The sequence below is a fragment of the Odontomachus brunneus genome, unplaced genomic scaffold (assembly GCF_010583005.1).
Source record: "Odontomachus brunneus isolate Ranch 3 - 2012 unplaced genomic scaffold, Obru_v1 Obru_scaffold_101, whole genome shotgun sequence".
Taxonomy (NCBI): domain Eukaryota; kingdom Metazoa; phylum Arthropoda; class Insecta; order Hymenoptera; family Formicidae; genus Odontomachus; species Odontomachus brunneus.
Genome location: NW_022639551.1, coordinates 1,121,026 through 1,143,026, shown reverse-complemented (window position 1 = coordinate 1,143,026; position 22,001 = coordinate 1,121,026). Strand labels below are relative to the sequence as shown.

Here is a 22,001-nt window from a genome sequence, read left to right as displayed (position 1 = left end):
TATATATATATATATATATATATATATATATATATATATATATATATATATATATATATATATATATATATATTATTATTATTATTATTATTATTATTATTATTTATAAATATTCTCTCAAATTAGACTTTTAGTTGTTGCAGCAGTTTCATCTCGATTAAAGTATTGTAGTAAAGCATACAGTGAACTTTATCAGGTTCCATCTTCAATCGCGTTAAATGTAACGTTTTGTTCTATGAATTGTCAATCATCAATTCTGATTGAGTATAGACAACATTTAAAAACTAAAAAGAAAACTACTAAATCATTGTTACAGCCTTACGAACTTTTGCAAGCACCTAATAATTTCCAATGCACAGTAGTGCGCACAGTAATTAGTAATGTAATAAATATTTCCATAACTTGTGTATCGTGATATTTAAATGCGACTGTGTGCCTCAGTTAACAATAATATTTTCACAAAATTTTCACATGTAATGTTAAATTGTGTAAAATTACGTTAATATTAAGTTGTGTAAAATTACGTTTTGTAGTAAAAGATGAGAAGAATACGTAAAGATGTGTATAAAGTGCTTTAATTTATGCAATCCATAAAATTTAGATTTACAATGGGCGATCGGTCTGAATCGTTGCATGTTGAAAATTGTCGGCTTGTGGCCGCCAGACAGTAACAACATACGTGAACTTTTATTTTCGAAACTCTGTCGGCTATTCAATATCGTCATATTGATCTTTGTACTTACGATACCGGCCTTGATGTCACTGATTAGAGTATGGGGTGACATGATGTCGATAATAGACAACTTACAATATACCTTACCTCTGTTGATCACAATACTGAAAGTATCCATCATGTGGAGCAAAAAGAAAGGTGCATATATTATTTAAGAAATTATTCTTATAAGAAGGCGACTCTTCCTTGAATTCTTTCAACATATGCGTCTGATACAACGTGTACGTCGTTTGTGTGCAGATAAAACTCATGAAACTAAGCAAAATATCCTGTACCATTTTGCAAAAAATCACGATAATTTGATCAGCAATATGTCAATTGCTTTAGAATTTTCCATTCAAAATCTTTTCAGTACTCTTCTTCCAGATAGATTCGTGTTATATTTAGATTGTTTTTCTTTTTCTGTATTTTTTTATGTATAAACACTTTAGGATTTTCCTCAACAATAATGTTAAACTCAAATTCCCTTATTATTTCAAACATATCTCACATGTTATCTCCAACAAGTATTCCATCATCTACATAGGTTCCTAAAATCATTCCATTCGGTCATTTGAGCAAACAGTGCTTGGTTTTCAGTTGTTTGAAGCCAGGAAATCTGATATTAGTTCCATCTTTATATTTCGCGCTTTCTAGCTGGAATCGCGGTTTAGGATTTGACAGTAACGCACATAGCGAAACGCTAGTTTCTTTTCTTTTTTTATATACAGTGCATTCAAAAAGTTCCAGCACTGAATTTTTTTTAGACGCACTAATATAACATCATCTATGCAATGGTGGGACTAGTTAGTATAAAACTTTGTGAGTCTTTCCCACATTTCGCTATCAAGTCAGCACTTCATGTGCAGTCCATGTTTCAGGTTTGTAAAATTTATTGGCTTGTCACGATTTTCACATGAAACAAAAAATCACAGTAAAATTCTTCAAATGTGGAAAAGCGCGTCGAAAATATTCGCAATAGTGTAAAATACATACGGAAGAAACTGTCGTAGCAAGATGTTCTAGTGATATTCACATTTTAAGAATGACCGTGAAAAGAGGGGCGCTCCTTAACAAGCAAGACGTGTGACAATGTGGAATGTATGTTTTTCTAACCAACTGCCGGCTAAATGAGCTTTGTACTGCAAGAATCGTCTTCTGAAAAGAATTTACCGAGTTAAACCGGAATTACACCAGTCAGGAGAATGATTTCTCCTGCACGACAACACTCTGGTACATTCGTCGCTCATTGTGACAAGATTCTTGACACAAAAATTAATCGCAGTCATTAACCATCCGCCGAATCTGGCTCCAGTAGACTTCTTTCTGTTCCCAAAATTGAAGGCAACCAGACCCTTTCAAGAATGTAAAATCCATTAAGAATAACGTGACAACGATTCTAAAAGACTGAGGAGTATTTCCAGGTCTTTCCAGAAGTTATACAAGCGCTGCCAAATCTGTATAGAAAAAGAAAAAGTGTATGTTGAAAATTAAAAAATAAAAATTAGTTTATCTACAAATTTCAATTTTTCATAGCGTCAGTCCTGGAATTTTTGGAGTGCACTGATTAGTTGTCTGCAAAATGGTACAGAAATTTTTTGTTCAATTTAACGAATTCTATCTGAACACGAGCAAACGTACCAGGTGTAGAAGTATGAAACCGGAATTTTTTTATACAAATAAGACGTCTGTTGTTCGAAAGTGATAAATAATACTTTATTCAAAATAATTTCCACTGTTTTGAACACATTTTTCCCACCTCTCTGGCAGTATATGAATGCCGTGCCAAAAAAACTTTTCATCTTTTGAAGCGAACCAGTTATCTAGCCATTTTTCCACATTTTCATACGAATCGAAGCGTTGGTTAGCGAGAGCGTGTCCTAGCGATGCGAACAGGTGATAATCGGACGGAGCCAAGTCTGGAGAATAAGCCGCATGCGGTAGTAATTCCCAACTGAACGACTCGATCGTTTCCTTGACCCGTTTTGCTGTATGTGATGGGGCATTATCATGGAGCAAAATGACATTGTGTTGCCTTTTTGCATATTCTGGTCGTTTTTTAGTCAATGTTCGATTTAAATCGATCATTTGTTGTTGGTAGCGATTAGTATTGACGGTTTGACCAGGTTTCAGCAGTTCATAGTTCATAGTTCATAGTTCATAGTTCTTCGTTCCTCACGTCAAAATCACCACTTTTGAATTTTTTAAACCACTCGAAACACTGAGATTTACCAAGAGCATATTCACCGTAAGCTTCGACAAGCATTCGATGTGATTCTGCAGCAGTTTTCTTTAAATGATAACAGAAAATCAATGCTGTCCGCAAATCATAGTTAGTAGGCTCGAAACGTGACATGTTTAAGGTTATACAAAAATATACTAGAGAATGAAAGTTGGGGTTATGTTTGTTGACAATATTCGTCAGCTGTTAGGAGAATATAATAGCGCGGCAGTAGCGGTCTTACGGTCACTAAACTGAACGCTGGCACCATTTATAGGGGAATTCCGGTTTCATACTTCTACACCTGGTACATATTATGTTACCTTATAGATCTGCATATTTGAAACACCGATACATTATTGTTCCTTGTAGTTTTAACGTCATTAATCAACATGATAACGAACGATTGGATAAAAACGAAAGTAGAAGAGGAACGAAACGTTATGCTGCGATATGCTAGAATCAGTCGTATATTCGCTACATGCGGTGGATTCATGATACTTTCAACATTGATTTTTGGCCTTATTTTTCCATGTTTCGGATTGACAATCAGGCACGTGACGAACCTGACCGACCCTGGAAAACCCTTACCAATACAATCGTATTACTTGCACGACGTATCTAAGAGCCCACAGTTCGAGCTGACGCTTCTGATACAAGGGATCGGGTTGACTTTGTCAGGTGTTACTTACACCGGGGTGGATACCTTCTTAGGCTTATTAGTTTTGCATATATGCGGCCAAATGGAGAATCTACATATGCGTTTAACAAATTTGGGAGAGAAAACAAATTACAAAATAGCTTTAAAGTATAACGTCAAAGATCACGTCCGATTAATCAGGTTTTAAAATTAAACTCCTAAAAAAAAATAAACTGCGCTTAAGTATAACTGCAATAGACTTAACAAATATGGTATAAAATGATATTATTTTATGAAAAATGTGCAATTACAGGTCCATCCAAATAATTGATAATACTTTCCATTTAATGCTGCTCGGTCTATTCTTCTTATTTGGTATATTGTTTTGTCTTCAGGGATTTCTAATAATTAATGTAAGTAATAAATGTCCCGAATTATGCGTTTTACCAAAACATTCGTCAATAATCGGGACTTTCACTTAAAAATCGCAAAATTTTGACAAAATGCGATACTATCGTTTCTTTTACCATATTTTTTATATATGACACTACAAATTTTGAAGCGTTAGATGCTCGTTTTATGACAATACAGGTTGTTCATCAAGGAAGTCAGTTATCATTAGTGCAATTGGTTTCGTTCCTCGCCGCCAATATATGTGTTTTGTTGCATACATGTCTCTACTGTACAGTCGGTGAATTACTCGTGACACAAGTAAGTACAATAATATAGTAGTGACTTTTTTCATAACAATCTACATAGAATTTTCCACTCCTCCGATCTAAAGTGTTTTGTACAATTTTTTTCTATGAACAGAAATAGTTAAATGATATATAATAGTTTACATTAGCATACATTATAATTTAAACAACTATTATAAACTTGTTAGAGGATGAATTCGTTTTTCTCCATATAACCAAATTAATTTTTCTATAACGTAATTTATGATGTGTACAAATTGTATTTCTTCAGTCTGAAAGAATACACCGTGCCGCATATGAATCAGTGTGGTACACCATTAAGCCACAAATAGCAAGGAACTTGACATTAATCATGCTGCGCGCAAATAAATCACTCCGTATTACAGCAGGAAAAACGTTCCCCTTAACAATGGGCACGTTTTGCCACGTAAGTATAATATATAACAAATAGATTATTACCCACACAACACGTATGTCTAAAAAATGTTTTAAAAACATTTTTTATTATCTAAAGACATCTTAAAAACATCTTACTTCTGATGTCTTTTAGACGTTTTTCAAACGTCTTTATAATGTTTATGATATGAAAAAATTCATAATAATCATGAGGAAATAAGAAAATCATGAGAAAATAAAAAAATAATTAAAAAATGAGAAAATTATGACTAATGAGAAAATAGATGCTTTTTCTCGTTATTAAGAAGTAATTTATAACAGTAATTCATCACAAGAACTTAATAATAATACATTAGTAATTATCATTGTCGCTGTAATTATTGAATTACTCTACCCATACAGCACAAATCTTCAAAAGACATTCTAAAGACGTTCTAAGAACATTCATACATCCTAAGAACGTTCTAGAACATTCTCTGAAGATTTTGTGCTATCTGAGTATAGCAATAGTAACCTTGTAATTTAAGTACTCAAAAAAAATTACTTACTAGTAATAAAACTACTGAGCAATAGTAATTTGTGACCCACCAGTAATATTTAATATTACTGACCCACCAGTAATATTTTTCTGTAAGGGATATTATAGTTTAATATTTGAAAAAGTACTTAATTATAAATATGTATACCAAAGCACACCAGAAGAAAAGCTCAACAAAGTTATCTATTTTTCATTCACTATTACAATGTTGCAGTTACTGAAAACATCGGCAGGCTATATTTCTGTGTTACTTGCCAATCAAGATTGACAATTTAGTAGTTCAGTACAATTAGTTCAGTACAATTAGTTCAAAGCTCAGTCAATACTTTAGTATACCAATATAATATAAAAATTAAATGTAATTTCTTTATATATATTTGATATAGTCAAATGAGATTATATGTAAAGAATAAATACAAAATTATAAATATAAAATTACTTATTATAAAATTATAAATATAAAATTACTTATTTAATTACTTATTATGAATAAAAAAATAATTGTTTATATCATAAATATAAAATTACTGTATATTTATGAAAATAAAATAAAATAAGACAAATTGTGCGATAAGAAAAAAGTACAAAAAGTACATTTAATAATCACAAAAAACGGATACATTAATTTTGATACAAAGTAACGTATGCTTACATGTATCTTGAAACATTTCAATTAAATCAACTTGAGTCTTCTTCCGTTGTACAATCGTGGAGAAAAAGATTGTCTATTATTCTTGGGTTTCAAAACGCATCTGTCTTATCCAATATATGAAAGAATTCTCCCATAGAAAAACAAATTATTCCATTGAACGAAACAAGATGCGTTCTTAAATTCATGCAAAATTTTTTAATTAATTAATAACTACAAATTTACCCAAATAGATTAAAAAAAACATTATCATATTTTAAGGTCTTGCATTTTTATGAAAAAATATTTTTTGACTACGATACAAATAATTTATTGTAAATTAACCTGAATAGAAATAGGCGAAGAAATAAGTTAAGAAGATAAATTGTATATTACGTTAATTTACGACAAATTATTGTTAGAATAAAAGGGGAGTACATGGAATACCTAACAAATTTGTTTGATCGATTGCTAGTTTATGGATATATACTGTTACTTTATGGATATATATATATTTTTATTTTAACATATTCTGTATGTGTGCAAAAATTTTTAGCATGCATTTTCTCACTTCTGACGTCATTAAAAAGAGATAGATAATGCGAGAAGTCAGGAGCCTTAATGAATATAGCAATACACTATGATTAATATGATTATATAATGATATTAAAAGGTAAATAATTGTTGATCAATACCAGTTACAGTAGATAAATACATATAATAAATATATACACAATAAGATCAATAGAAAAAATATATATTTTTTATCATACTTTCTAAAAAATATTATCTCTTACATCTTGGATGAAATATCGATTATTGATTGCAGAGATTGGGTGACAACAGTAAATATACATATGTTTATATACAATAATATTTATTTAAATATGCTGTTTTTTACTTACAAAATAACTATTTTTGTATCTCTTCTACTTGTTTCTGAAGTAATAAATCTCCTTTAGGTTTCAATTTACTGTCTAAAATTTGCTGTCTTCTTTGGTCTTCCTCTTCCTGCATTTTAGCATGTCTTTCAACAGCAAAATCTATTTCTTTTACCAATTTGATAATTTTTGCCTATAAATCAATACAATAGATAAAAATAAATAACCAACAATATAATTCTCATTTGTCACATACCGCATATTCTCGTTGCTTATCTAATCGTATTTTCTGTCTTACTCCAAGGGGCACAGGCTTCCCTATTTTAAATGTATAATCTGGTAAATTTGTCAGTGGACCATAAGAATTTGGATTAACTGTTAATCCACGCCTAAAAGCACACAAGTTATTATTAAACCAACTGCTAATATAAATATGTTAGATATTATTATCTAATACGCTAATAATTATCTTAACTAATTTATGAAAAATCTGTGAAAACAATATTTTCTATACTCATAAACTAATATAAATATTTCTAAAAATCATACTTCGCTCTCCATCTTTGATTTAAATGTTGCACACAAGATTGATGAAATCCATTAACTATTATATTGTAATTATCTGTAATAACAAATAATAAAAACAGCGATCTTGAAACATGCTTGCAGTTTATAATTAACAACCGATTTCGTTACAGAAAACACATTTTTAAACATACTATATATTACAATTAGTGAAGAAAAACAACAATGTTATAACCATGATTAATTTTCTTTCTCTGATAATACTAACTTATATATCTTCCAACGCGAAATATGACTTCAACTGTCGACATCATACTCAGTGTCAATATTTTATTAAATCAATTATAACGATCTTTCGTGTAGTTTTCTTTTTTGCAGGCTAGGTTAGGTTAAAAATACTAGACGTAAAAACTGCATACCAACCTACTATTTCATAGAGATATCAAACCGTATTTAGTGCCATGAATTATCCTTTCTAGTTCCCTAGGAATTACTATGGGTGCTTTCCAATTGCTTAACACATCTTGACACACACGTACATAAACCAGTTTATTGGTCACATATTATCTAAAATATCTTGTAAAATAATATGCAACCAATAAACTGGTTTTGTGTAACACAGTGTACGCAACTGGAAAGCACTCTATGGCTATTCGGGTGGACCCGATTGACCACGATTGGACACAGATTGTAATGATTGGTTCGACCTAGTAATTCACTAGATAATTCTTTTCATCGGTTGGTTATGTCCAATCGTACCGTGGTCAATCGGGACGCTCCCGCAACACTCAACGGAAAGAACAATTCAAGGAGTGCTTAATGATTACCACTCTTGATTGGTATATACTTTTGGATCTATCAAGAATCTAAGAGAATGCTCTAATCACAGACAATCACTAAACGCTCACTAAGCTATTTTTTGCGCTGATGTGGTCTTTGCCTGCGGCTCTATTCTATAACTTTCTAACGACAATAATATCACTAGCATAACGTATCGTTACCATTGGTTGCGTTCAGCAGAGAAAAATTGCTTTGCAACTGTTGTAAAATTCGTGAATCTGATTGAAGTATGCTCTTAATTTTGGTTGAATCCAAGAGCATATACCAATTAGATTCACGAATTTTACAACAGTTGCAAAGGGAAGCGTTCCGATTAACCACAGTACGATTGGACACAACCAACCGATGAAAAGAATTATCTAGTGAATTACTAGGTCGAAACAATCTGTGTCCAATCATATCGTGGTCAATCGGGTCCTACCCGTTGCAAAGCAGCTTTCTCTGCTGAACGCAGCCATTGGTCTGTTCATTTTAACTGCACTGCTGAACTGGTGCAATAAGTTAAAATGTGAAAACATATACTTGTCTCACTTAACTTATTGCACCAATTCAACAGTGCATCTGAAGAGAAGGGGAGCCTATTACAGTTCTTGGACGAATTTACTCACTTTTCGTATTATCATTTCACGTGACATTGGCTGCATTCAGCAGACTCAACAGTTGCACAACAGTTGAGTAATTTGTCAATGTAATTGGTCTAGATTTAGGGATCTAATAGCAAAAACCAATAATCGTTGATTGCTCACTGAGCGCTTTTTCTACTGAATGCGCCCATTGGTCACCCAATTATAGAACTGTTGAGTGAAAATGTGAAATAATTAGGCATTTCCGGCCTAGTGATCTCACATTTTCACGAAAAAGGTCTGCCTATAATCCAAATAAACATAGATATAATTGCTGTATAACATAGAGATAAAAAAATATAACCTTCAAAAGTGTCAAAAATTATATTTACTTGTAAAGACTGCGAAATTCACTTTCCGGTATATTAAAGGGATCTAAGGGATCTCGCAATCTTCTTCTTATTTTCTGCATTATGTTATCCCGATATACTATAAATAAAACTATCATTAAATTTTCCATTGTACGTTCTTCCCGTTATTAGATGATTACTTATATCCGTTATTAAGTGATTTTTTAAGTGGTTTAGGTCCGGTTGCACCAACGTTATTTTGGCTTTAAACGAAACTTAAACATATATCTATCTTTATCTTTCTTTCTAAATAAATAAAGACAGACATATATTCAAGTTTCGCTTAAAACAGACATATATTCAAGTTTCGCTTAAAACTAAAATAACAGTGCAATAGGGCCTTAAGTCTTCAGTCTCAAGAACTAATTACAGTAGATTATTCTCTAAAAATTTTACTGTAATCGGTTAGTTTTTAAGACTTAAAACTTTAATCATCTAATGTAGAACCGAGGTTAAGCTCGTTATTGCTTCTCGATTTCACCTTTTCGACATGAAATTTCGTGTCAAGTTCATTCACGCGAATAATCTCGTATTTTCGCAGGGTGAGATGAATTGTAATTGGGCGAGTTGCTCACTTTCACCTAATCAGAGAACCGTAATAATCCCCCAGACTGCAGATCTAGACCGAACGTTTGCCTTTATTTGAAGAGTGAGGGTAAAGTGCACATAAAAAAAAGATGCATTGCGTTTTGTGGGCATGCATTCTCTCATTCGTATATGAATAATGTGTGAGAAGTTATGTTGAGAGAGAGGTGCGATTAAAATTTACGTGACATGAACTATAGATAAATGCGCGCATAATGTGTAAAACGGAACACAACCATATATATATATATATATATACATTACCGATTATATACATGATAAAACATATAAAACAAGTCAAGCTAACTTTTACATAGATATAAAAAAATATTCCACATCTTTATATCGATATTACATGCTAATTAATATTTCATATTTTATTATATATTCTAACATAAAATATAAAATATTGGAACAATCAACTTTGTACACCTGGAACACGATATAGAAACTCCCCATCATCGTCATAATAACAATCACTAATTCGATACGTCATGCCTGGTTTATAAATGTTCTTCGTGATTTTTATTGGTTTAAGATAATTGCCTTCAATGTCTATTTTCTTCTTCCACACTTTGATGCATGTATCCTTCAGATTATCATCTGCTGCAACATCCGAATCATTATCTTCATACTCTGAAACTGCAAAATTATTCTCTGCATTGGATACTGCAGCAATTTCTGTAGTCTGCCTCTCTTCGATGGCATTTATATGATCCTTGTATGCATCCATCAAAGTGGTACTCTCTTCTGGAGACATATTGGATATATCCTTCAAACTTTCCTTTAAAAACTCATTGAATGTAAATAATTCATTTTCATTCTTCTTGTGTTTATTGTTATTCTTGTCATATGACACTATACAATCCTTATTTGAATCTGATTGTAATCTCAATATGGAATTTTCCTTCTTATTTGATGCAAGTTGCTCTACATCCCTAGCAACTACAGGGCTATTATCAATTGTAACACCTGCAGCAAGTAAATTCTGATGTCTATTTGGACTATTGGATGTATCAAATGTTCTACTTGGATCATCCTTTTGTGACAATAATTTAGTATCATCTTGCTGCTCATTCAAGTAACCCTGTACAATGCTGGAAAATAATTTCTTTTTTGGTTTCTTGAATGTTGGTTTAGGTGGGATAAATTTCTTTGCCAACAATTCTTTGTCTATCCTAACAAACTTCCTGTCCTTAAATTTCATCAGATGTTTATGTAAAATAGGACTCACTGCAAGCTTGCCTTTACGAAACTTCTTCCAATTTTCGATTGCTGTGTCATCATATCGTAAAATATTTTCTACTGATTTTGGTGACCACTTAGAATCTAAAATCTTCTGTATTGCTTCTGGTAAAGCAGGAAAACTCTCACTAAGTCTCTCTATTGGCCACTGTTCAGGTTCAGATTCATGTAACATACGGATTTTTTCCTTTTCTTCATATGTGATGAAACGTGGGTCGTTCTCTTTAAAATATTTCTTAGCGACAATTTGCCGTTTAAGACGTTTTTTATTTAAGGCCATTTCACTGAAAAATTATGTATTTATAATATTCTATGATGATATAAAGAATATATTGTCATACATTGAACTTAATATATACATAGATTTTAGAAAATAGATATTAATATTCTATTCTTTTTTATTCATATTCTTTTTTATACATTAATTAATATATAATAATGTATAATATTGACTTAATAGTACTGATCTCATATTAAATTAATAATCATATTCAACATAATAACCTCATATAAATTAGGTTAAGTAAGTTAAAATTACATGAACAGAAATATCGAATACATTATGAATCATTGAATGAAATATATATATTATAGTATGGAATATAAAAATTATATAAATCTTACATATATACCTTTCATACATCTTATGGCTCTCACCGATATTCATAAAGTCTGCTTCGAATTCACTTATGTCATTTGCATCAAGTTCTTCGAAGTCACTTGACTTATCCTCTTCTACTAATTTCAATCTGTTACGAATACCAGCGAGACTGTTTGTCGAACGACGTTTTGAGCTAAACATTCTACGCAATACACTTGCCATCATAATACTTCTATTTGTTATATTCATTACGGATTCAATATTACGGAGTTTTGAAGGAAAAATTTACAATCTTTTACTAGTGATACCAAAGACATAAAGAATAGACTGCATCCCGAAATTCACTGTCAGTACTGAAAATCTATAGTTTATGTCACGAATATTAGAATTTCAGGAGTGGAGCCCGATTGACCACGATACGATTGGACACAGATTGTAATGATTGGTCGAGAGCGTCCCGATTGACCACGGTACGATTAAACACAACCAATCGATGAAAAGAATTATCTAGTGAATTACTAGGTCGAACCAATCATTACAATCTGTGTCCAATCGTACCGTGGTCAATCGGGGCTGCGTTCCGAAATTCACTGCCAGTACTGAAACTCTATAGTATATGTGACATGAACTATAGATTTTCAGTACTGGCAGTGAATTTCGGAACGCAGCCCGGGACGCTCCCGAATTTCAGCACTAGCAGTAAATTTCGAAAAGAAGTCTTAGGGTACTATTTCACATGTCGTACGACAAGCTTTTCGGATATGTTTATTGGTTAGCAAATAGAGTTCTAGGTTCTCTGTTCGTCAACCAATGAACGTATCCAAAAAGCTTGTCGTACGACACGTGAAATATCAGCCTAAAGGTTCCTTTACATGGGAGCCTCGAGTGTCAAGCGTTAAAACGGTAGCCAATCAATGTGTCACTTTCTGCAAGAACTACAAGTATACTTCTGGGACCTGATACGTTGATTGGCTAACGCTTTAACGCTCGACACTCGGACCCTTAGGGTGGAGTCCCATGGCATGTATTTTCCGCGTATCGCGTAAGCGCATAACCCATAAATTGCGACGTATAATATTTCTGTTGAAACTTCTAAAAGAATAGAAAGATGTGATTGGTTATGCGGTTACACGTTACGCGAAAATACATGCCATGGGACTCCACTAGGATGCCCGATTCTGAATCGATTCGATTCTTTCTCCAAAAATAAGCTTATTCGTGTTGTTTGCATTCTTCGCACTTTTTATATTTAAAACTAGACAAAAGAATATTGAAATGTTTGGAAGAAGCAAAAGCAAGACAACCAACTCGATTGTTTCTTCCAAGCGTCTGATTAGGCGTCCATCTCTTTTTAAAAGTGAAAAGTATGAAACATGCAAGCAGCACAAACAAATCTTTTTCCCTAAATTTGTTAGGGAAAGAATCGAATCGATTAAAAATCTGTCATCTCTAGACTCCATCCTTAAGCTCATATCATACTACCGACTGCACAGGCCGACCCGACTGCCGACTCTCAATGGACCAATCACAGTGAGGCGCGGAGTCAGGCGGAAATTATTCTTCTATAATTCGATTATGATTGGTTAATTTTTTACGGTTCCAGCATAAGTTAACGGATTACGACCATCATAAACCAGCCTTAACTCTACTTGATTTAACGTAGACACCCATTGGTAAATTGCTTAACTGTTGTGCAACTGTTGAGTTCGCTGAACGCACCCACTTTCTCAACTAGAACAAACAGTGCAGCTACAAAGAACAGACCTATAAGCTTATTGCACTAGTGTAGCAAAGCAGCTGAAAGTGGTCTGTTCTTTTCAGCTGCACTGCTGAACTGGTGCAATAAGTTAGAGTGAGAAAAAAATATACTTGTCTCACTTTAACTTATTGCACCAGTTCGGCATTAGCTGAAAAGAACAGATCATAGAACAGACCACTATAGTGTAAACTTGCGAGCCGAAACATGGCGGATGTTTTGTTTGTGTGCGCAAGGATGGTCACGCGCGGTATGCGCGATTGGGTTTTTATTACGGTGAGCGATAACGCCGCATCGGTGGTGCAAAAAATTGCATGAGCCCGGCGACACAAAGTAAGTCGGGCGCTAAGCGAAGCGACACGGACGATGAACGCGACGAGCCTGTACGTGTCGACGTGTCGACTGGTACTGCAGGCGGACGTCGACGATCTGAACTCTTGGACGGACCTTTATAGGCTAGTCCCATATTTACGGCAGAGTCTCAGCTGCACCGTGTGTTCTAACCTGCTGATCGAACCGCATACTCCGACCGAGACCAACTGTCAACATCACGTATGTCGTGGCTGCCGCGGCGGCCGCAAAAAGCTCAAGCCGTCGTGCGGTTGGTGCAAGGACTACGAGAAGTACGTGGAAAATGTGCAACTGCGTATACTGCTACAGTGTTACAAGAAGCTGTGCGAGTACCTCACCAGCACCGGCATCTACCGCAGCTTGGTACACTCCGTGTCAGCGAGTGGTGCGACCAATGGCGCGTCCACCATCGGCGCCAGCAGTCTTATGGAACTCATCCAGGAAGGTGCAGGCTTCAAAGATGAGTTTAAAAGCAATGCTGGCCTGTCCAAATCAGCGTACAGCATATTACCGTGCGTCTATACCAGCACCACCTCTACCCAGACCCAGGCTAATAGTGTGCAAACTAGTGAGACGATGTCCCAAAATATACCTGGTGTGTACAACAAACCAGTTTATTCCAAACAAAACGTATTGAGTTCTTGTGGATAAATGAGAAAATAATAACAGTATAACTAAAGATAATAAAAAGAACTAAAAAGAGAATTAAAAATAATAACAAAAATGAGATAAATAATATAAGGGATACATATACAAGATGTTTCTGAAATATTATTCAGTGTTCTAGAAAGTGATTTTTGAGATTATTATGTGAAAACAAGTTTATATAAATATATAATGTCAAAGCTTTGTTTCAAAGAGTGATATAGGATGTAACAGATTCTATAAAATGATTATTTCTTATTAATAGATCCTGAATGAAAACAGACTTTTTTCTTAAATTCGGATCAGTAAATAGGCAGAGTATTATTTTTATTTTATTACTAGTAACCATTGTCTTAGAAAATTGTAAGAAATCAATAATATAAAAACAAAATTTAATAGATTTCAATAAAGTCATTAGCTTAGAAAATATGTCTTATTATATATTGTTTTCCAATATATTATTATGTATTGTTTTTCAATATAAAATTTTTAATAAATTTTTAATCTGTATCTCTGAAACAAGACTCTAGTGGCCATATATTTATGTAAACTTTTCTTCATAAAATAACATCAAGGAAGATTCCTAAAATATTGTGAATAGTATTTAAAGAGTTTATTCACTTAAACCAAAAAGTTTTTAAAATTATACAGAATCGTATAGAAATTTAATATGATATTTGTCACAGCAAAACACATTTGTAGTTAAAGTTTCACACAATTTGTCTGTACTGTTCATGAAATTTAATACTGAATATTGCAGTTTTGCACATATAGCTTTATAAAAGTAATAAAAATATATGATCATTATTCCAGTATAACTTTCTAAAAAAATACTATTTAAATAAAAAACACTATTATAATTATTATATATTAGAAAACGCGCCATAGAAAAAAGAATGGCATTTACTACACTTTTTTTATGATCGATTGTGGACAGGAAAACTGCTGTTTTATGCTTTGAATAGCATTGTACTGAGTGAAACGTGACATGAAATAGTTTTAATTTAACATTTACTATTTAAATACTGAATTACATGTATAGAAATGTAATTTTATTTACTAAATATTAGATTTATATATATGAGATACGCCCTTGATGCGCCACTAAAAAGTACACCCCTTGGGTATTTTGAAAATATATACTTGGTGAATAAACTCTCTAAGAAACAGCATGTATATGGAACCATATACATAAATAAAATATATACAAGATGTTTTTTTAGTAAAGATGGCCAATCTCTTAAGGATATATAAATTAGGTGAAAACTCCATTAGTTCATATAAATTGTTTTCCCATGGCTCATCTTTGCTAAAACATTCTAAAGTTAGAATTTAAAAGGCTTCTTCTAAAAATAATTTTTAATTTTATATTGTTTCTCAGATTTTAATAATCTTTGTATCATTTTTATACTAAGCGAAAGTTGTTGGAATGGTTTCATACATTTTTTGATATTACGTCAAAAAGTTACGAGAAGCAAGTCGAATTTCTTAATCTTCAAACTTTGAAGTGGGTAGGGTTTTTTAATTTTTTAATACTCTCTTAAATTTCTCAAACATTCCTCTAAAAAAAGATACTCTTATTTAATTTCGAAAAAATAAATCATTTTCGAGAGAAATGCACTTAAATAGTGAAAGATTAAACTTTATATTAGAGAATGATTTCACGTGAAAAAAATTGAACTAAGTTAACTTTAATTGACAAGAAAAAAATTTATTTAAAATCATTACAAATGTTCGAAATGAATATCTTCTAGAATATTATGGTAAGTTCAACAGTCCTCAATTCGTCTGCACGAGAATACGTTAGAACATAAAATGCTCATATTGAATATTTGTTATGATTTTAAACATTTAATTTCTTTTCAATTAAATTTAACTTAGTTTAGTTTAGTTCAATTTTGTTTCACACAAAATCATTATTTTATTGTTTGAATAAAGTTTTACCTTTCAAATGCGTTTTTCTTGAAAATTGTTCACTTTTTCGAAATCAAATAAGAATATTTTTTCTTTAAGTTTGATAAATCTAAGTATATAAAAATTGAAAAATTCAACTTTATTCCTAAACTCAAAGTTTAAGAATTAAGAATTTTTACGGCAATTTATCCTTCAATCCTGATGTATTAGGCATATAAATTAATTCTCGGCCTTTTTGGTATAATTTTAATATTTATAAAAAAATGTATAATTACCTAATCTTCAAAGTAATCTTCCTCACTTTGTACGCATTTCGGCCATCTCTCAGGCAACTTTCGAATACCGTCTCAGAAAAAAGATGATGGATTTTGACCGAATAAAGTTATCAATGGTTTTTTTGACTTCCTCGAGAGATCGAAAGTGCGAATCGGCCAGGGTGATGTTGTAGTGACCAGAAAAGGTGATCGTCTGAAAGGGCGAGGTTTGAAGAATACGCCGCGTGAGGGATATTTCCCAATCCAAGTTGGAGATAACTTCCATGGTCACTTTTATCGTGTGTGGTCGCGCGTTGTCGTGCAGTAAAATCACTTGCCTATTTTCATTACCGATAAAAAGGTTTTTTTTTTTCAATCGCGTCACTTAATTTTATCATTTGCTCCTGGTAATGTTTAGAAGTATCAGTTTCACCGGATTTAAGTATCTCGTAATAAATAACACCTTTGAAATCCCACCAAATATGCAATATTTTTTTCCAGTGAATGTTGAGTTTCGCAGTATTTGTTGATGGTTGACCCGGATGAACCTATTTTGTCTCTTAGGATTGTCATACAATATCCATTTTTCATCCTCAGTCACAATTTTATGCTAAAAGTCCTTTTGTTTAAATCGTGACAGAAGGGACATTGCCGTACCACAGTGTCGAATTTTGTTTTCAGGTTGTGAGGAACCCAACGAACTTCCTTCTTCCGAGCTTCTTTAAACGTATAGAAATAGCCAGTTGAGTGATTCATTTCTTCAGCAAGCTTCTTTTATGTTTGACAAGGATTTCCGTTGAATAGTTCCTCTAATTTTCGTTGAGTAGTTCTTCAATTTTTTTTTTATTGTCTATGGCGTTCTTCATCCTGCAGATCAAAATTTCCATCCCAGAATTTCTGGAACCACTTTTTACACGTAGGACACATTCTCGCCCAAGGCCGAACAAATCATTTCTTATACTTCTGCAGCATTTTTTTTAATAGCATGTTCGACTGGCTCTGGGTTATTCAGCCTACGTTTATTGGTCGAACAAGTACTTATAAGTTTTATGATTGGCTAGTAGAAGCTTATGACGTCATTAATCGCTCTCGGAGCGATTAACCCAGGGCCAGTTGAACACGCTATAAGTTGGAATGCGAAAAGGAGGCAGTGCCTCAGGGCCCCTATTCTTCAAATTTTTGCGTATACGTAATTTTCATTGCGCAGCTATTTTATGGTATGATTAAACTGCGCAGTAAAACTTACGTATATGCAACTATTTCAAGAATAAGGGCCCAGGTGTTGCTTTTTAAACGACATTGCTTTTACTACTATTTTTTGAGGTTATGTCAATAAAACCATCAACTATTATAACCACAGATTTCTATAACTACTAGACTGACAACTCCCTTACATAGTGCTATGTAAAATTGAAAGTATCACGCACGAAAAAAAACGCATCTGCGCATGCTCTTCTGGTGGTTCAGAAGAGGGGATATAAACGTAATATGGCCGATGCCGCCTGCTTAAATATTTGTGTACATACAAAGTGAAAAACGTCAGAATGAAATACGTTATAGTAAAAATTTTGTAAAAATAAGTGATTGATTAATTGTATACCTACCTACATCAGAGTGCAATAATGTCTAAAACGAGATGCTACATTGTGAATGTTGGACCACCAGATAAGCGCATGCGCGAGATTTCTGTACATATTTTTCGAGGTTATGTACTGAGTCGGAGTTAGAGAGAGAGAGCAGTCTAGGGCGCGTTCCATTACACGCTCGCAACGATCGCGAACGTTATTCTATCTTTGTTGCTCATGGGCCCTTATTCTTAAAATAGTTGCGTATACGTAAATTTTACTGCACAGCTATTTTATAGTATGATTTTATGGTATGAACCTGCGCAGTAAAACTTACGTATACGCAACTATTTCAAGAATAAGGACCATGGATGTTAAACGAAGATAGAATGACGCTCGCGAACGTTGCAAACGTGTAACGCGCCTCTAGTAGTATATAGAAGGTATTAGGCGACAATTTTCCGAAAAGTGGAAGGGATAATGTTGGTACCAAGGAAAATCTCTACACGATATAATTTAAAGGCCTATTCTTTGTAACTGCACTACTGAACTGGTGCAATAAATTGAAGGGAAACAAGTTTCTTCTCACTCTAACCTTTTGCATTAGTTCAGCAGTGCAGCAAGAACAGATCATTAAATTATATCGCGTAGAGATTTTCTTTAGTACCAACATTATCCCCTCTACTTTTCGGGAAATTGTCTAACCTATAGAAGTATGTGATTATAGCTTATTTTAAAGCTTAGAGATGACACTTTAAAACGACTATTCAATGGGGAAAATTTTTCAACTTGAATGGGTACTGTAGTCGATTTAATGTAGGGACCGAGAATTAATTTATACACCTAATAATATCAAAGGATGGTATCAAACCATCCTAATAACCTATGCTATTATAAAAATAATACAAAGATTGTCAAAATCTGGTAAGCAATATAAAAATTATTTTTAAAAATGTTTTTTAAATTCTAATTTTGGAAGTGAATATTTCAGCAAAACTAGGCTGTAGGAAAGCTGTTTATATGAACTTATGAGATTATTTTTACTGAATCTGTATGCTTCTGAGACATTTCCTACCTTTGCTGAAACACCCTGTATACCTGTAGATATAGCTTGCGAGTATATGTAAGTAATTTCCATTGTATATTGTTAAACTAGAATCGCCGACAATCCGGACTGTGTCGAACGGATCGTCCATATATTCCGTGATGTACGCCGGTTCCGGTAACAAGATCACGATAAAACGTAAGGCGGCAGCTACGGAGGACACGGAGACGGGACAGCAGGAGACGGACGGCAGTCAACACAGCTCTGTAGGAGGGGTAAAATGCATTCCGTCTTCCCACCTTAAATATGGGACTGCCTCTCAGAAAAAATCTTCAAAGGGCAGCAAAGTAATTTCAATAGATATTCGGTTTATCTTACACCTCGCAGAACTTATATTGTACTGCAATCTTTATTTAAATGCTTAAAGATGTCTGTCCTCGTTGTTAACATCTCCAAGGTACACAATAATTCTTCTGACTTCAATTAACAATTACAGTTGAGCGTATATATATTTTCGATTAACATTTATTATGTAATTTTTTTTAATTTTTTAATCTTTCATACTAATCTAGTTTTAGAGAAGTCTTGAGTTGCGAGTTCTCCTAGGTCCCATAAGAAAGATTAATGCAGACGTTGCCTCTTTGACTTTATATCCGTCATATTGTTCAGAGTGATGTCGGTTGATTTACTTCTGCATTAATCTGTGATACTTGATCGTACGGTTACCAGTAATAACACGATCGCTTTGTTATAAGCAGTCCTCAGGAAGTTTTAAAAAGCCACGATCGAGTTCAGCTAGGAGTAAAAGGAAAGGATGCAGATGTGGCAACGCCACCGCGATACCCGGGAAACTCACCTGTTGCGGTCAAAGGTGTCCCTGTTATGTCGAAAGTAAACCCTGTGTAGAATGTAGATGTAGAGGTTGCAGAAATCCTCATACAGCAGATGGATTGAAGGTATTGTGTCTAATCTAGTTTATCATATTAAAGTCTACACACCATATGTGTGTGTGTGTGTGTGTGTGTGTGTGTGCGCGCGCGTGCGTGTGTGTGTATTATGTATGTATGTATGTATATACGGGGTGTCCCAGGCTCTCTTCCGCATATTTTGTGGAAACGTAGAACGAGTTGAGCTGAACATAAAACTCTTATATCGTTTCGCGATATTCGCAATAATAACCGAGAAATTAATTGCGAAAGATTAAGGAAAAGCGAATGCTGAATGGTGGACGGAGCGCTTGCGTCACAGCGCGGTCCAGTAGTATAGTGCGTGGATGTCGGCGCGCGGTGATTAGAAAAACCATATATGTAATACTACTATATTGCTAATCGCTCTATGCTGCCTATAAGAGGAGCTTATCCCCAAAATGAAAGGATAGACGATGTCCGAGGAGTGTATTTTGACCGTAGTGCGCAGATGATTGTGTGTGTGTGTGTGTGTATAAAGTAAAAGTGCCAGTGCGTGACATGTACCCAACCTGGACAGCTGCTTCCTTGTGTAAACTGATATTTTCATTTGCAGCTGCTTTTTTCGCATAAATAGCATCTTCGGGTGTTCATGTTTATAGCATATGGTATATATAACCTATTACATGCAACTTTGTACAATATATTTTATTTTCCCATTATAGTGGATACAATCTATCTGACGCATGCACATAACGTTCATAATACACTCAGAAAGAGAGAGAAATATATATTCCCGCACCGTGATTCTGGGGCCGGACTTCTCTCTCATTTAGCAATATAGTAGTATTACATATATGGGAAAAACAATGCGCCATTGCTTATGCTTATATTGCTACACTCCTACATCTCGCTTCGGCGCGATGCGGCAAGATGTAGGATTGCAGCAATATAAACATAAGCAGTAGTGCGTTGATCTACCACTCGCCGGGCGCTGACATCCGCCTGCTATATTATTGAATCGCGAGAGCTCCTCCTTCAATCATTCCATGCGTTTTTCCTTAATCTTTTACAATTAATTTCTCGGTTATTATTGTGAATATCGTAAAACGGTTTAAAACTTTTATGTTCACTTCAACCCATTCTACATTCCCACAAAATATACGGAGGAAAGTCTGGGAGACACCCTGTATATACGCCGCTAAGCAATTGAATGTGCAGTCGGTAACTCGTCTCATATGGTAAAAAGCACTCGTTAATATTCACGCTGTATATCGAGATACGCCTTGCATAATATTCTCGTATACTTCCAGATCCGTCCACACATACCTGAACTTCATAATTTACAACTACAATTGTCCACCTCTTTGGATTGTGACGCGCTAAGCGGAGATCCTCTCGGAACTGTGCCGCAATGTCTTTCAACGTCTCCTACAACGATACAAGTTCTAAATGTATACTCTACTCCGAGACTAGACATTGACAATGTACCACAGAACTTACCTGCCGCGCTATTAGTGGGAGAGGACGCTATGGTTAGTACTGAAAGTGAAGCAGAAGACAGCGATATACAAATTGACGTGTGACAAAGTATCTAAATAGATAGTTGTTACAGTTGACCGCATGCAACCATGTCGAAGATTAGAGAGTGACGAGTGAAAATTTGTAAATAATGAAAGAAAATTTAATGCGCTTGTAAATCTCGACTAGATATATCGAGAAGAAAATAACATAAAAATCAAAAATATATATTAAAGAGAGCAAGAAAGCTCTATGATATATAATTGCAGTAAGAAAAGAGAATCTGATTATATGCATTTACTTAAGAGTCGTTCTACATTAGTTATAAGTCTCAAGGTCGCAAGAAAATTGACCAATCATGACCTTTCTACAATAAGCCGTTAGTCGTAGCCATGGACATAGTATACATGGACTCCGAATGCCCTATGTTCTGTCGTCTAATAGAGTGAAGCCAACATCTAGAAAGAGAACTAGAATAGAGGGGCTATACTTTTCTTCCTATTTTGTCACTTTTTTGTTGCATGTGCATTCATTTCTCGTTTCCATAATATTATAGAGTAAC

At 33.8% G+C, this 22,001-nt stretch overlaps 4 protein-coding genes across 9 annotated transcripts in view; 2 read left to right on the top strand and 2 right to left on the bottom strand.

Annotated features, from left to right (window-relative positions):
* LOC116848862 (odorant receptor 47a-like) overlaps positions 1-5,594 on the top strand; it is a 7,118-nt gene extending 1,524 nt beyond the window's left edge. Inside the window, exons 2-7 of one of the 2 annotated variants that reach the window (XM_032825421.1) lie at positions 602-871; positions 3,306-3,486; positions 3,887-3,986; positions 4,165-4,284; positions 4,543-4,698; positions 5,420-5,594. In XM_032825421.1, coding sequence (XP_032681312.1) covers positions 602-871; positions 3,306-3,486; positions 3,887-3,986; positions 4,165-4,284; positions 4,543-4,698; positions 5,420-5,473 — 881 coding nt within the window. In that variant the 3' untranslated portion in view covers positions 5,474-5,594. Of the gene's footprint in view, positions 1-601; positions 872-3,305; positions 3,775-3,886; positions 3,987-4,164; positions 4,285-4,542; positions 4,699-5,419 lie in introns of both variants that reach the window. The other variant, XM_032825422.1, reaches the window with a different exon arrangement.
* A 1,099-nt stretch (positions 5,595-6,693) lies between these two features.
* On the bottom strand, positions 6,694-7,675 carry LOC116848866 (39S ribosomal protein L52, mitochondrial). Its single transcript, XM_032825425.1, has 4 exons — positions 7,508-7,675; positions 7,264-7,336; positions 6,971-7,103; positions 6,694-6,907 (listed from the first exon to the last, which is right to left on the bottom strand). Exons 1-4 carry the CDS (start codon positions 7,551-7,553, stop codon positions 6,746-6,748), a joined length of 414 nt encoding a protein of 137 aa, XP_032681316.1. The 5' UTR covers positions 7,554-7,675; the 3' UTR covers positions 6,694-6,745.
* A 2,282-nt stretch (positions 7,676-9,957) lies between these two features.
* Positions 9,958-11,869, bottom strand: LOC116848910. 2 transcript variants are annotated; one of them, XM_032825498.1, is made up of 2 exons: positions 11,540-11,869; positions 9,958-11,166 (listed from the first exon to the last, which is right to left on the bottom strand). In XM_032825498.1, the coding sequence occupies exon 2, from the start codon at positions 11,160-11,162 to the stop codon at positions 10,056-10,058; it is 1,107 nt and encodes a 368-aa protein (XP_032681389.1). In that variant the 5' UTR covers positions 11,163-11,166; positions 11,540-11,869; the 3' UTR covers positions 9,958-10,055. The 2 variants fall into 2 exon arrangements, with proteins under 2 accessions (XP_032681389.1, XP_032681388.1); XM_032825497.1 differs by having other exon boundaries at positions 11,515-11,866.
* Positions 11,870-13,346: 1,477 nt separating this feature from the next.
* LOC116848894 (E3 ubiquitin-protein ligase MSL2) lies at positions 13,347-21,721 on the top strand. 4 transcript variants are annotated; one of them, XM_032825454.1, is made up of 4 exons: positions 13,347-14,185; positions 19,125-19,360; positions 19,769-19,969; positions 21,232-21,721. In XM_032825454.1, exons 1-4 carry the CDS (start codon positions 13,606-13,608, stop codon positions 21,502-21,504), a joined length of 1,290 nt encoding a protein of 429 aa, XP_032681345.1. In that variant the 5' UTR covers positions 13,347-13,605; the 3' UTR covers positions 21,505-21,721. The 4 variants fall into 4 exon arrangements, with proteins under 4 accessions (XP_032681345.1, XP_032681347.1, XP_032681346.1 ...); XM_032825456.1 differs by having other exon boundaries at positions 13,350-14,185; positions 19,125-19,288; XM_032825455.1 differs by having other exon boundaries at positions 13,352-14,185; positions 19,772-19,969.
* The last annotated feature ends 280 nt before the right edge of the window (positions 21,722-22,001 follow it).

Excerpts from the sequence above, each read along its gene's own strand:
- LOC116848894 (XM_032825454.1), top strand. The coding sequence starts at position 13,606 with ATGAACGCGACGAGCCTGTACGTGTCGACGTGTCGACTGGTACTGCAG. Across the intron at positions 14,186-19,124 it reads GATGTCCCAAAATATACCTG|AATCGCCGACAATCCGGACT; the intron begins GTGTGTACAACA and ends TTGTTAAACTAG. Across the intron at positions 19,970-21,231 it reads ATACAGCAGATGGATTGAAG|ATCCGTCCACACATACCTGA; the intron begins GTATTGTGTCTA and ends GTATACTTCCAG.
- LOC116848866 (XM_032825425.1), bottom strand. The coding sequence starts at position 7,553 with ATGATGTCGACAGTTGAAGTCATATTTCGCGTTGGAAGATATATAA. Across the intron at positions 7,104-7,263 it reads AATCAAAGATGGAGAGCGAA|GCGTGGATTAACAGTTAATC; the intron begins GTATGATTTTTA and ends GTGTGCTTTTAG. Across the intron at positions 6,908-6,970 it reads ATAAGCAACGAGAATATGCG|GCAAAAATTATCAAATTGGT; the intron begins GTATGTGACAAA and ends ATTGATTTATAG.
- LOC116848910 (XM_032825497.1), bottom strand. The coding sequence starts at position 11,732 with ATGAATATAACAAATAGAAGTATTATGATGGCAAGTGTATTGCGTAGA. Across the intron at positions 11,167-11,514 it reads AGCCATAAGATGTATGAAAG|TGAAATGGCCTTAAATAAAA; the intron begins GTATATATGTAA and ends ATAATTTTTCAG.